Here is a 13,100-nt window from a genome sequence, read left to right on the forward strand (position 1 = left end):
ACATGCTTATCTGTAATGTAATTAAGACATATTCTCAGGAAGAGCTCCTCCACTGACCATGAATGGGCTGCTGACATTATTGACTTATGTATGGGATTTTCCATCCAAATGCACTTTATTTGATTGTAATGCTAACTACAAAGCAGAAAATGTTCAGATAGCCCAGTAACTTCGCCCTGTTGGTCTCCCATCCATCATCAATGGAGCAACTCAGGGATTGGCTTACTTTTTCCTTACACAAAGCCAAAGAGTGACTGCTTTATGTTCACAAATAAAGACTGAATTGCCCAAGATCATAGGAACAACAAAATAGTTTTAGGGTGAATTTTTATTTTGAGATAAATGAAAGTGGGGCTCTATGAACAAATTAGTCAGAGAAATATTTTCACAGTTAAAATTCATTCAAGAATTGACATGAGCCCAGACAGGCAGCTAAATGTGTGTTTTGTAAAAAATGTAACATTCATAAATATGACAAGAAAGCCTTGTATTCTGAGTTACTGTTATATTCACAGTGCATCAGTCATGTGTATCCACTATTTATGTCCCTGTGAAAGTTGACTCTCACATGTTCATGTTTACACAAACGTTTCTCTTGCTATTTACATTTGTCTTTCATTCTGAAATACTGCCTACTGTAACAATTAACTGGGGCACTCAAGAGAAGTTTTGGTCTAGAATAAAAGTAAATGTGCTCTAGAAGGGATAGAAGTTTTCTGTCTCATGCCTCAGTATAAAATAACCATGCCTCTGCATTTAATGCAATGTGATAAAGTGTATTGTAAATTCTAAGTAAAACTGAGGCCCTCTAAATCTGTCCCAGAAGATGTTTGTGTGACTGAGGTCTTTGACATGGCCTGTTCTGAAGAGCAATGAGGAAATGGAGACAAATTTCTGTGATGACTTCTCTTTAGTTAATGAACAGTAATCTGACTCTGAAAAAAAAACTATGTCTATAGCATGGTTTATACATGTGTTGTTCCATTTACAGTAGCTATGATGTTATTTTTGTAAATAAACTTTTCTTATGAAACGTGGTCTCGTTTTTTATGTGTTGCATGACTGCATTTGTGGCATAAATATTGAACACAAAGAGGCATGCCTAGATGTTGAATCAGGGGCCTATCTCACGAAAGCAGAATTAGGGTTTAAGCCTGGATTTAACACCTATCCTGGCTTAATTTAGCCAGGATTAGCGATGAATCGGTTTCATGAAAGCTGAATTATCTTGCCAGATTAGTTTAGCCAGAGCACCCTGGATAAGTTTATCCATGACTCAATTTCACGAAAGAAAGTTCTCTTGACCACGCTGGGGCCCCCCCCACCCCAGGAAATTTTAAACAGAGTAGGCCTAGATGTAATTTCCAGTATTCTGGTGGATTTTGGGAGTTTGACACTTTTAGCAGGCTTTACTTACATAGGATCAATTAAAAAGTTAAAAGTAGCAATAAAAGAGACATATTTAATAATAACATGTTGCTGGGGACCCCCTGGGACCCCCCAAGGACCCCTGGGGGTCCCCGGACCCCACTTTGAGAACCAATGCTTAACGCTTTTTGAAAGTCCTGAAAACAAGTAAGACGCGCGAACGCGGGAAGCGAACGCAGCCCTATTATTATTATTTTTTTTAATTGTTATGTTGTGTATTTACGGACTTGTAATCTGTGTTATTTCACCGTGATGGGGAGAGTGTAGAGAGAAGGTCACGTGACTGCCTTCGCCTCGTATTGAAGTTAATGGGGGGGATATGGTTCTCCTATGCACGGAGTTTTGAGTCACATGGGGGCGCGAGCCAATGAGAGCGTGAGTCACATGGGGGCGCGGCTGCATACAGGCAGTGCACCACAGAGACGACACACACGGACAGAGACACACACAAGCCGAGCAGGGTTTCATAGTAAGCTGCACTTGGGCGGAGACTTGGGCGGAGACGCAACATAATTTGGCAAGACACACCATCTCCGGTTTACTTCCAGTATCTGCATAGTCTCTCGTCTCGCGTAGCTATCTGCGTGAAGTGGGCGGACGCCTTTTTAGGAGACCGGAAGCACATTGGCGTCCGCCCACTTCACGCAGATAGCTACGCGAGACGCGAGACTATGCAGATACGGGAAGTAAACCGGAGATGGTGTGTCTTGCCAAGTTATGTTGCGTGAGTCTTTTTGTCGATCTGCTGTTTTTGCTATTTTAGAATGTTTATGCTGAAAAGTAACAGTTTTGGCCATAATGAGGTTTCCGCCCGACAGACAATATATTAATATTTATATTGTACATGCAAAATTGCTGCTATACGAAAACGTATTGTTACTGCACTGTTTCTTATTTTTATTTTCATTTGTAATAAAATGTCACTGACGTCACAAGGTATTCTTCATTTTACGTATGGTCCAGTATATTATTAATTCATATCAGTCACTGTATTCCAGTGGGGCAAGGCAGCCCACTGTAGCCTAAGTCTTAAACAAAATATATAAAACATAACCCTAACCCTCAACAGTGGGATAAAATCAATATGGTAACGTATTATGCAAATGAGCCATGCGGTCGAATGTAAACAAATCGCTAGTGCAGTCTGGATCTGTCATGACATGGATGAACTTCAACCTGGTGTTTGCACTTTCTCCATTTTTGACCCGTTCATTCATCTACATAAACATTCGGATTTCAAATATAAAGTTTTGACCCTGGCGAGGGTGTGAGTTGTAAGTTTGACTTCTGCTTACTACGCGGCTGCTCTATCCATAGCTCAGTCGGAAGAGCTCTTGACTTCAGACCACAAGATCATGGGATCAAATCCCAGCACAGAAACCTTGGCATCTGAGCAATCTGGCTCCCACAGGTCTACTATCTTTTTTTCGCCTTTATCATAAAGGTTGCTGGACAATATATAGAGGATGAAATGCATCATTTATTAAATAATATAAAGGTAATATCAAATACATTGTAAAAAATGAGAGACATGACGCTTTATTAGCAAGACAGTCTTTTATTATATTATTCCTCATTTTGCTGGTTTCCCCTGAAATCCCTTTACTTTTACAGAGCAGAACTGCCTTAGAATCTCTACCAATGATGTGGTGGCCATAGCTGAATGGTTAAAGAGCCTGCCTGGCAAGAGATACATCCCAGGTTCGATCCCAGGCCTCAGCATTGTGTCTAAAGTGTCCCTGAACAAGACACTTCAAGGAATAGTTCACCCAAAAAATACTTATTTTCTATCAATTACACACTCCATGAAGCCTTGAATTCATGGAGATTTTTTTGCTATCGCATCGTAGATTAGTAGGCGATAATTCCAATATTCACTATACACTCCTCATGTTTAAGCCTAATTGAATTATATATTTATGGACTTGTATATAAATTGTATATATTTTTGGACGACTTGTGCATTTAATTTGTCGGCAATACTTTGCCATGCTTTCTCCCTGGATCCATTTATTGCGGCCGTGTTTCCTTTCTTGCTTATTATACATTTTACTTCTTCGTATGATTCCGGGGAGACATCAAATTTCTCTTTTGGGTCTTGAGTCTTGGGACTCAAGACCCAAAAGAGAAATTTGATGTCTCCCCGGGAGCCGGGACCCAAGCCTCAAGACGCTTGAGCTAAAAAGTTTGTGAACCACTGCCATTTAGAACAGTGGTTTTCAACTTTTTTCATGCCAAGGACCCCTAAATTGATATACATTTGGCCGCAGACCCCCATCTGAAAATGTTTTGTGCCAGGGACCCCCAGAAGCAAAGATTTGAGTTCAAAATGTTCGCTTTAAAAATGTATATATATTTCAAAGATATGCACACATTTTCAAGATTTTTCAAAAAAAGCAGATCATCTGCTATTTTTTAATAGCCAAAGGTGAAAAATCATTGTGACGCTATCAGTGGTGTACCCACCGTAGAGGCAGGAACTAAGATCTCGCCTCCCCTAGAAAATGAAATAAAAGACTGACTGAAAAACAGGCAGTGAAAAAAATCCAAACAGAATAGTGGCCGTCGGACCATTAGCCCGCCTCCTCGTCCATTCACATGGGCAGGCAGCTAATCACCACCGTATCCATTCAGCAGAGCGACCCTCTCCTATATAGTGATGCAAATGTATGCCTTTGTCTTCATGGGGTACCAGAAGTGCCAGGGGTGGGGGTCTGGGCCATCACCTGTACTCACCTGGCATAAAAGGGGCTCTGAGAGCAGCTCGAGCCATTCATTACTAAACTACAACATGAAGAGACCACCGCTGAAGAATTGATTGATTGATTATACTTGCATATTGTTTTTATTAAAGTTTTTCAGTTTTGTAGTCAGTGTGTGTAGTGTTGTTGTTAACTTGTTTCCCCCGAGATTTTTCCCCAAGTACCCCGAAGAACGCCGCTCTGGTTTTGGGCTCCATGATTGGTCAAGTTCAAGGATTCTGCTATCGACTTTCATGGTCTTTTATAGGAATACGTGAAGCCTGGCTTTACCATCCTGGCTCGACACAGCCTGTTTTCGGCCATCCGCCTGTGTGTTCGTCCGTCTGTCTGTGAGCAGCTAATATCCGGCACCGTTGGATCCGGCACCGTTGGATCGGCATGAAACTGTACACGCACACTCCCTGGAGGCCACCTCTACCCCACATTTTTCATATAGTCATGTGATCAAGATGGATCTGTCCGATTTTTCATATTCCATTCTGATTGGCTAAGATTGGCTTCCAAAGTTTGCATCTATCATCTATGGTGCTTCCTATGGTGCTTCCCTGCCTGCTATGGTGCTTCCTATGGTGCTGCCCTGTCATCTATGATGCTTCCCTGTCATCTATGGAGCTTCCCTGTCATCTAGCTTCCCTGTCATCTATGGAGCTTCCTATGGTGATTCCCTGGGAAACCATGCAAGGCACCAACCTGATCATTGGGAGCAGTTAGTGTATTGCTCAAGGGGACTTCGACACTAACTCAGATGGAGCCCGGGATGGACCTTCCATTTCAACCAAAACATACTTAGGAATATTCTATAACAGTGGTGATGATGATGATGATGATTGGTTAAATAGGTAAACAAAAGAAGTTGAATTCTTCCTCTTTTCTATGTAAATAAACGTTTACATTTATTTACTTTATTTGTTTTATATTTTATATACCGTATGTGCAGTTATCATTATGACTGCCCTCCAAAATTTGCGGGCCCTGGGTAGGCAACCCGGCCTGGCGAAGACCTGTGCTCCGAGGAGCATACTTTTCTAGTTAATTGTTTGTAGTTAGTAGTTTTCTTTTACAAAAGAAATGTATTCGGCATAATAGATAATTATGTAGCAGACTACAACATTGTTTAAAAATATGTATATGAAAAATATCTGAAGCAACTGTGCCAAACATTTGTTAAATACTGTATGTTACATCATTTTGTATCAGTTTCTCATAAGAAGTAGACCTGATTTATTATAAAAATTAATACCACAAGTGAAAAACATAGATATCCAATATACTGTAGGTAATGGAAATACATTTAACATGTGAAACACAAGTAATATGTTATGATTTAAGCTTATATTTTATATTTAAATACATTATGAAATGATATGTTTTTGCTATATCTTGCATATGAAAACAAAGAGTGAGTAAGTTAATAAGGCACACAAATCAAATTAATAATAAAAAAAAAAAAAAAAAACACAATTTATCTTTGGTATCGGTGTAAAGGTGGGCATAATGTCCACTTATATTAAAGTGCTATACCTGGCTGGTTAGCTTTTAAATAAATTCAAAGTCTTTTTTTTGTCTTGTTTGATAAAGCAGCGAGTTCTGAATCAGTTAAGTTCTCATGAACGCCATCTTTTCAACCCAGCCAACATATTTCATTTCTCCAGCGATGCCACTTTGTAATTCTTAAGTCATTTTGATCAACTCTCGTCTCAGTGAGAATGAGTCCTTTGATGGTCCAAATGAAGGTTAAGAAGAGAGCGAAGCAACAGGTTTGATTAGATTTTCTGTACCGTCGACCTTCATCGGTATCTCCTCAGTTCTGCTGGCTTTTTGGGTCCCCTGTTACTACAGAGTGCTTGCAGAGGTTGTAGCAGGGCGTCCTCTCTGGGTTTGTACGGTACAACGTAGCTGTCTTCTTCCAGCAGTATGCGGTTTAGGGTGTGCTCATGGTTAATATGACGGCGCACCATGAACACATATTGGTGCCCCTGTTCCAGATGGGGGCAGTCACACACGTTGGGCACCCACAGGAACTCCCGGTGCTCCAGACGGAAGCGGTTACGATATGTATAGATGATCTGGACGTCATAGCGGGTCTCCTCACCTCTGTACCACTTCCCTACCACTTTGGCCCGGAACACTAAAATTATAAAAGAGACATTCGGTTAAAATATTGACTCCACTCAACTTAACTCAACTCAACTCTTGTTTATTTGTACAGCCCTTAATCACTGTTATAGTCTCAAAAAGCTCAAAGGGCTTCACAACAGCACCTCCTGTCCTTAAAGCTGTCAATTAAAACCTAAGTATGAATTTGGCTTAAATTGGGCATGGAAAAAACTCCTCATTATACAGACTCTGTATGATGATACACATGTTCAGACTCACCAAAGTCCTTCATGCAATACTGTCGCTGACGCTCCCCTCGACCTCGAACCCGCCGACATTTCCCACAATGACCTGCAAGAGTGACAGTACAACAGTAAGCCCACTGAGTGATTGACTGATTGGTTGATTGAACATTGATTGTGCTATGTAGAGACCTTAATAAGAGTAATAGTATAATATCACTGACATCTGAGAGATGTTGGCCTTAAGGCAATTTGGAAGTTTGACACACAACAGCGGTACCGGTAACTGCTGCCGCTAACGGACTAAAAATGGATGACAGATGGCTTTTATTTCATTTCATTTCTCTATTGTATTATTACTCTGTGCACCCTAACAAGATTACATAATTCCCCAAATAAAGGGGAAGAGGAACGTAAATATTTGCTTGCTGGTTTTGAAAGGATTGTCATAAGTCAAACTTGCACATTGTCAGCGGAATATTGTGACACACACACCCACATCAGGAACGCCACGCCCAAGGCGACGGTTTCAGCTTACAATACAGAAAATGTGCGGCAGTTTATTACTAGGTCGTCACGGAACATACTTCCAGGTGAATGCTGGGGCAGCCGGTTTCTGTGGCTGTCCTCCCTCTCCAAGCGGGGAAGGACTGGCTGGTGGGGGCGGGGTCGATAGGGATGTTGGTGGGGGTTGTGATGAGAAGGTTGATGAGGAGGCCACACAGGCCAGACACCAGGAACTAGCAAGGAATAAGACATCATTATCGTCACTATTCTTCACGATGGCGGCACATTGGAATTTTCACTGAACAAACATACATACAGACAGACAGCTACACAAACACAGACATGCATACACCACGTGCACACACAAGTTTAAACATTGGATTTGTATTATATGAAAAAGAACAGAAGTACTATCACTTTCTGTGTGTTCTAGTCTTATCATTAGAGATAAACAGCTTTGACAACTGCATTCCGCAGCTGTCGGCGCCAGACAGGTACAAATCAAATTATAGGTCAGCCAAGGTGTATACACATATGCCCCATCCATGACCTTTACACTAATACAGACTATGTATTTTGCAATAAGCATACAAAGATTGACTTTAGGTCAGTCCAACACTTTAGCCTCATGCAAGATCTCTTGAAAACTACTGGCTTTATTGTCATGGAATTTGCTGTGCACCTTCATGCTCCCGAGAGAATGATCAGTGATCACTAATGATTTTTGTGACCCCATAATGCCTTTCCTCTAGTGCCACCCTCAGGTTGGAAATGTTGGTTGTTTCAAAACACTTTGGTCCATTAGGGTATAAGATTTCTAGCGGGCTTTTAGACTTTAGTTAGAGCAAATAAAACACAGATGTACAGTATGTTAAATGTACTGGAATACATTTATTGCCTTAGATTAGGCAGTCAAAGTCTGTGCCTGTACAGCCAATAAAATCCACTCGTTAAATCGTTAATCTTTGCTTTATTGCCATAATGTCCTTTTTAAAGGGCAGTTATGCCTCCATCTCTTATGGTGTACTTTCTTCGTCAGACAGATAAAACAGGAGGATGAGCAAATGAACCCAGGAACAGATCTCACCCCAGTTTGGTCGTGTGGTGACGGGGGGAGGCCGTGTGGTGGTGGCTGTGGTGGTTGAAGTGGTAGTGGTGGTGGGTGGAGCCCACGGGAGGTAGGTGGCAGTGTGGTGAGGCTGGCGCAGGGGACTCTTCCTACCATGGTAGAGGGCATAACGATCTGGTGGCAACCAGTACTCATATTCTATCCCTGGGTTTCTGTCTGTTGCTAGCACCTGTACAGAACATTTTCATGATGTTAATACTCAAGTGTTACTAACAATTACAAGTACGTATAATTATATTATTTCAAGTGTTAAATCATTTTGAAAATATGACTGATCTTCCAATCAGGAAAGACTCAAACAGTGATGAAGATCTTCTATCAATCTATTAGCCCAAAATGGTGGCATTAGCTGACTCAGAGCAGCTTTTACAGGGTTAAATGTTTTGGGGCGTGGTAACCTACAGTACAACTGTTCAGGGTCAAAACCTCAAGTTCAGATGTAGATTAGATTTATATAATGCTCTGGTGTAAATCTGTGTTTCTGACCATGACGTGCAGATCCTCCTGGGTGGGTCCGGAGACCTCAAAGCTCTCCCAGGTGTCGGCAGATCGCCGGTACAACAGCTTTGTTCCTGCTACATTGTACTCGCCAGGAACGCTGATCTTCCAGTAGCCATTGATCACATACTGGGAAAGACCATTCTGGAGTGCTGAGAAAAGGGAGTTGTTGGGTGGAATGAAGGTGAGGATAAAGGAGAGAAAGAATCAGGGGTTCTATTATTCGGTACTAACACAGTCATATATTTGGTGTGATAAAATGCCAACCTGTGGGCAGAGCCGGTGTGTGGGTATACGTGTTAAAAGTGCGGGTCTGTGAGGCCCTAGGCGAGGTCTTGAAAATGGGCCCCAAGCTTTTTTATTTCCTTTGAACATGAAACATCTGACATAATAAACCCACCTTTTGGTATTAGAGAATGCTCTGCTCTTACTCTCCTACTCAATTTGCAATGTCAAACTTAATGTCAGTGAGTTAACGTTTCCATGCCAAGGACCCCCAAATAGCCATATTCTCTGGCTGCACCCCCTCCCCTATTGCAAAATGGCAAAAAAAAAGAAAGTAGCTGAAAATAGTGTATCTACAGGCTCAGAACGCATCGCATTGTGACACGTTATGAGCTTGTAGAGCTGCTATCTTTGCTACTAAAAAATTCAAACAATTGAACATTTTTGACAATAATGATATGTCAAAAAATAGGGATGCCAGGCTGAAAGTGGTTTAACTGACACAATAACATAATCTTGAATGAAATTAATTTGAATTGAAATTACATTTTTTATGTGAATATAATATGCATATATTCTCCTTTCCAAATGGCCCACACGACCGCCCCCCTAGCGGCCCTTGAAAACCTGTAGTCTAGCGCACGTCACCTGACTGGGAGGTCAGGTGACTTGCGAACTGACAAGAATCACAATGTCACCATTATCATGATTTGTATGAGTGTTTCTCTCAAATGTGCATATTTGGGCAACATGGGGAAAAGAACACCACACGGGGGGCCCTTAACCATGCTAACCAGGCCTAGACACTAGACATATACAGTTTAATGGACGGGCCTGCCCTGCTGGTGGGGTATGGGTACTGTCAAAATGGCCAAAGCACAAGCATACCAGCTGACCATAAGGGAAGACACTTCTCCTCAGTGTGAAACATGGGGGCTGTGGGGACTGGGGAGTAACTTTTCCATCGTATTATGACCAAGAATAAGTGCTTTCACCTGTCTATCCCCAGTGGTCAGATAAAGCTGCTTTACGAGTGTTCCATTTCAAGACCACAGTGTACTCCACCACACAGCCGTAGTATTTTCGTGTGTGAATGAGAATAGCTGCCCTTGCTGACTCTAACACAGTGTATATCAACCTTTTTGGTGCCAAGGCACACCTGGCATAGCCAAAATATCCCAGGGCACACCTAGATATACGATATATATATATATATATATATATATACATATATATATATATATATATATATATATATATATATATATGTATATATATATGTATATATATATATATATATATATATATATATATATATATATATATACACACACACACACACACACACACACACACACACACACACAGAGAGAGAGAGAGATTATTGGGCAAGTATAAAGAAACCTTGACCATTACAAATATATAAATCTTTGGCCTACAAATATATACACTTGGGTCACTTCAAGTTCTTCTTTGGTAAGTATATTTGGTACCCAATATACTTCTAATATCTGATAATAATATCTAATAATCTGATCCTGATAGCGTTATTGCGGACGCATGCGCTGTTGCCCACTACAGACGAACACAAAAACTCTCGCCCCAAAACAGTCACCCCCGGGGAAATCCGGTGATATTCATCTGGTATTCATAAACGTAACCTCATTAAACTATGCCTAAACCTAACCTTATTCATAAACGTAACCTCAGTAAAACTAACAATATGGCTAACCGTAAACTTATGTCTAACCTTATCCTCAGTAAAACAAATACATTAATACAAGAACCGCTGGTCCGCGAAAAGAAATGGGGGCGAGCGTGTTTTGGGGCGAGTTTTCCGGTTATATCCACGGCACCGCGGCTTGAGTTGCAAGAGATTCTCTCCGTGGCGTCGAGGAGTAATTAAACACTACAAACGTTGACACAAACACACTGGAGTGATTTAGAAGCACTTTATAAGAAAACTTATGTATTGTTTTATTGTTGGACATTCATCATGGCAGGTTATAACATGGGCTTTTGGGACAGGACAGCCCCTCTTAGCAGGTACGACGTTCAGGTCCGCCGTATCGACCCGTTCCGACCCACTTAGTAATACTGACTGAGTGCCAAAGCATGTAGGCCTACCCTGTGCCCTTATACAGTACCAGGTAGGACAACATATTTGCATTCCTATGGGTGATGGTCGCTACTCGCTACACTGAATGCATGGACTCGGCCGTGGCTGTGTGTGAAACGGATGATGGCTGTATCAATTGACGGACGATCGGCGCTATTGTTCTCGAGGGGCTGGGTTCACACTTTCTTCAAACGGCGCGGAACACCTCAGCAGTACTCGCGGACCAAAATTGGGACGTTTGCCAGGGTTGATATTCACTGCTCTAACACACCCAGTTGGCCCAGATGCTAGATGGGTATCAACAGACCAATGTGTGCCCTTCTGTCCCTGGAAAGACGTAAAAGCAGCTCAACCCAAAGGGAATTATACACATGTACAGCAGACCAGACGGACTGTGTCTGTCTGTATGTGTAATGTATGAGTGTGTCACAGGCAGAACCTTACAGTAGATCTCATAAGTATAACAGAACCTTGCGGAAGAAGAGGATATATGTACAGCAGACCAGATGGACTGTGTCTGTATATATGTGTGTGTGTGTGTGTGTGTGTGTGTGTGTGTGTGTGTGTGTGTGTGTGTGTGTGTGTGTGTGTGTGTGTGTGTGTGTGTGTGTGTGTGTGTGCGTGCGTGCATGCGTGTGTGCATGCGTGTGTGCCTGCGTGCGTGCGTGCGTGCGTGCGTGCGTGCGTGCATACGTGCGTGCGTGTGTGTGTGTGTGTGTTTCACCAGCAGAACCTTACCAAGATAGTTCCTGCTGTTATCAGTGACTCGGATGTGAGTGGCTCCAGCTGGTATCATGGCGACCTCATTGTATCCAAAACGACCTCCTGAAGCGATAGAAGCATGAACTTAGAGCAGCAGTTCTCACTTTTGACTCACTGCTAATGGAAATGAGTGGATGCCAACTTGGAATCTCCCAGCACAGCCTTTTGCGAAGACTTCAGATGATTGAGCAATCCAGATGGGTCTGCTGGCTGCAATGATTCATTCATACTGTATGGTTTCTTGCTGAAGGGCAGACTATACAATCTGCTATCAATTTTAACTAATCGGTAACTGGCAGACAATTCTAGCCTGGTAAACCCTCCCTCCGGAAATCTAATTTCCATTTGAGATTTCCGGAGGGAGGGTTTACCAGGCTAAGACAATTCACCCAGCAGGCATTTTACAGTAATATCATTACAATTTACAATACTTTGAAAATCTGATCAAGATAATCCGTAATATATAAGTAAATATACAGTAGGTGATATAAGTAATGATTTACATATCATTTTATGGGCGGGATGAGAGAGACAATTTATGAGCGAGACAAAATCAGTCATTCACCGGACAGCGATATTTCACTGGCAAGCCAAAACAAAAGACTTACAATAGCTCTATGGTTTCCCTGCTGTTATGGAGTGAAAAGCAACCCAAGGGACTGACTCTGTTCATTGTGACCTCCTAAAAGCAGAGATCTGATGTTGCTCCAGTTCACCAGTTTCTGAGAGAAGCTATGTGCAAAGTTCATCTGCGTGGTACAATTTATTAAGGTGTAGTATTCTTTCTGCTTGGAGAAAAGAATAAGAATTATAGATGTGCCTTGGCGGTATACGGCCAGTTTACTGTGAGCTCTTGGCTGTTCGTTTCTGACCTTGTGAGGAGCACTTGTTGTGCTGCCAGCATCCATCAGCTTTCTCTCCTTTAGGAAATGCAGCTGCAGTTGAAGAGAAAGCTCCCCAAGGCTGTTGAGATCACCCAAACAAAGTAGCCATTATCAGCCTGTTTCTTCTCGCTCAATCTGAGCCATTATGGCCAACACTCCATCTGTCAGCTCCTTTCGGACTACACAGTGAGCCATCTCAAGAGGCTACTGTTGCAGACCTGCATTCTGGGCCAAGTCACACGCCTGAGGTGTTAGGTACTGTGTGTGTGTGTGTGTGTGTGTGTGTGTGTGTGTGTGTGTGTGTGTGTGTGTGTGTGTGTGTGTGTGTGTGTGTGTGTGTGTGTGTGTGTGTGTGTGTGTGTGTGTGTGTGTGTGTGTGTGTGTGTGTGTGTCTGTCTGTCTGTCTGTCTGTGCATGCCCACGCTGACTTGAGAGACTACTACTGAC

At 42.1% G+C, this 13,100-nt stretch overlaps 1 protein-coding gene across 1 annotated transcript in view; it reads right to left on the bottom strand.

Annotated features, from left to right (window-relative positions):
* Positions 1-5,394: 5,394 nt before the first annotated feature.
* The window catches only part of adamtsl5 (ADAMTS like 5), a 32,291-nt gene continuing 24,585 nt past the window's right edge, over positions 5,395-13,100 (bottom strand). The window contains exons 8-13 of the mRNA XM_080438975.1: positions 11,746-11,832; positions 8,652-8,815; positions 8,124-8,334; positions 7,117-7,269; positions 6,567-6,638; positions 5,395-6,318 (exon numbers count right to left, since the gene is read on the bottom strand). Coding sequence (XP_080295101.1) covers positions 5,978-6,318; positions 6,567-6,638; positions 7,117-7,269; positions 8,124-8,334; positions 8,652-8,815; positions 11,746-11,832 — 1,028 coding nt within the window. The 3' untranslated portion in view covers positions 5,395-5,977. The remainder of the gene's footprint in view (positions 6,319-6,566; positions 6,639-7,116; positions 7,270-8,123; positions 8,335-8,651; positions 8,816-11,745; positions 11,833-13,100) is intronic.

This window comes from Gymnoscopelus braueri (genome assembly GCF_963280865.1).
Source record: "Gymnoscopelus braueri genome assembly, chromosome: 1".
In the NCBI taxonomy this organism is placed as follows: Eukaryota; Metazoa; Chordata; class Actinopteri; order Myctophiformes; family Myctophidae; genus Gymnoscopelus; species Gymnoscopelus braueri.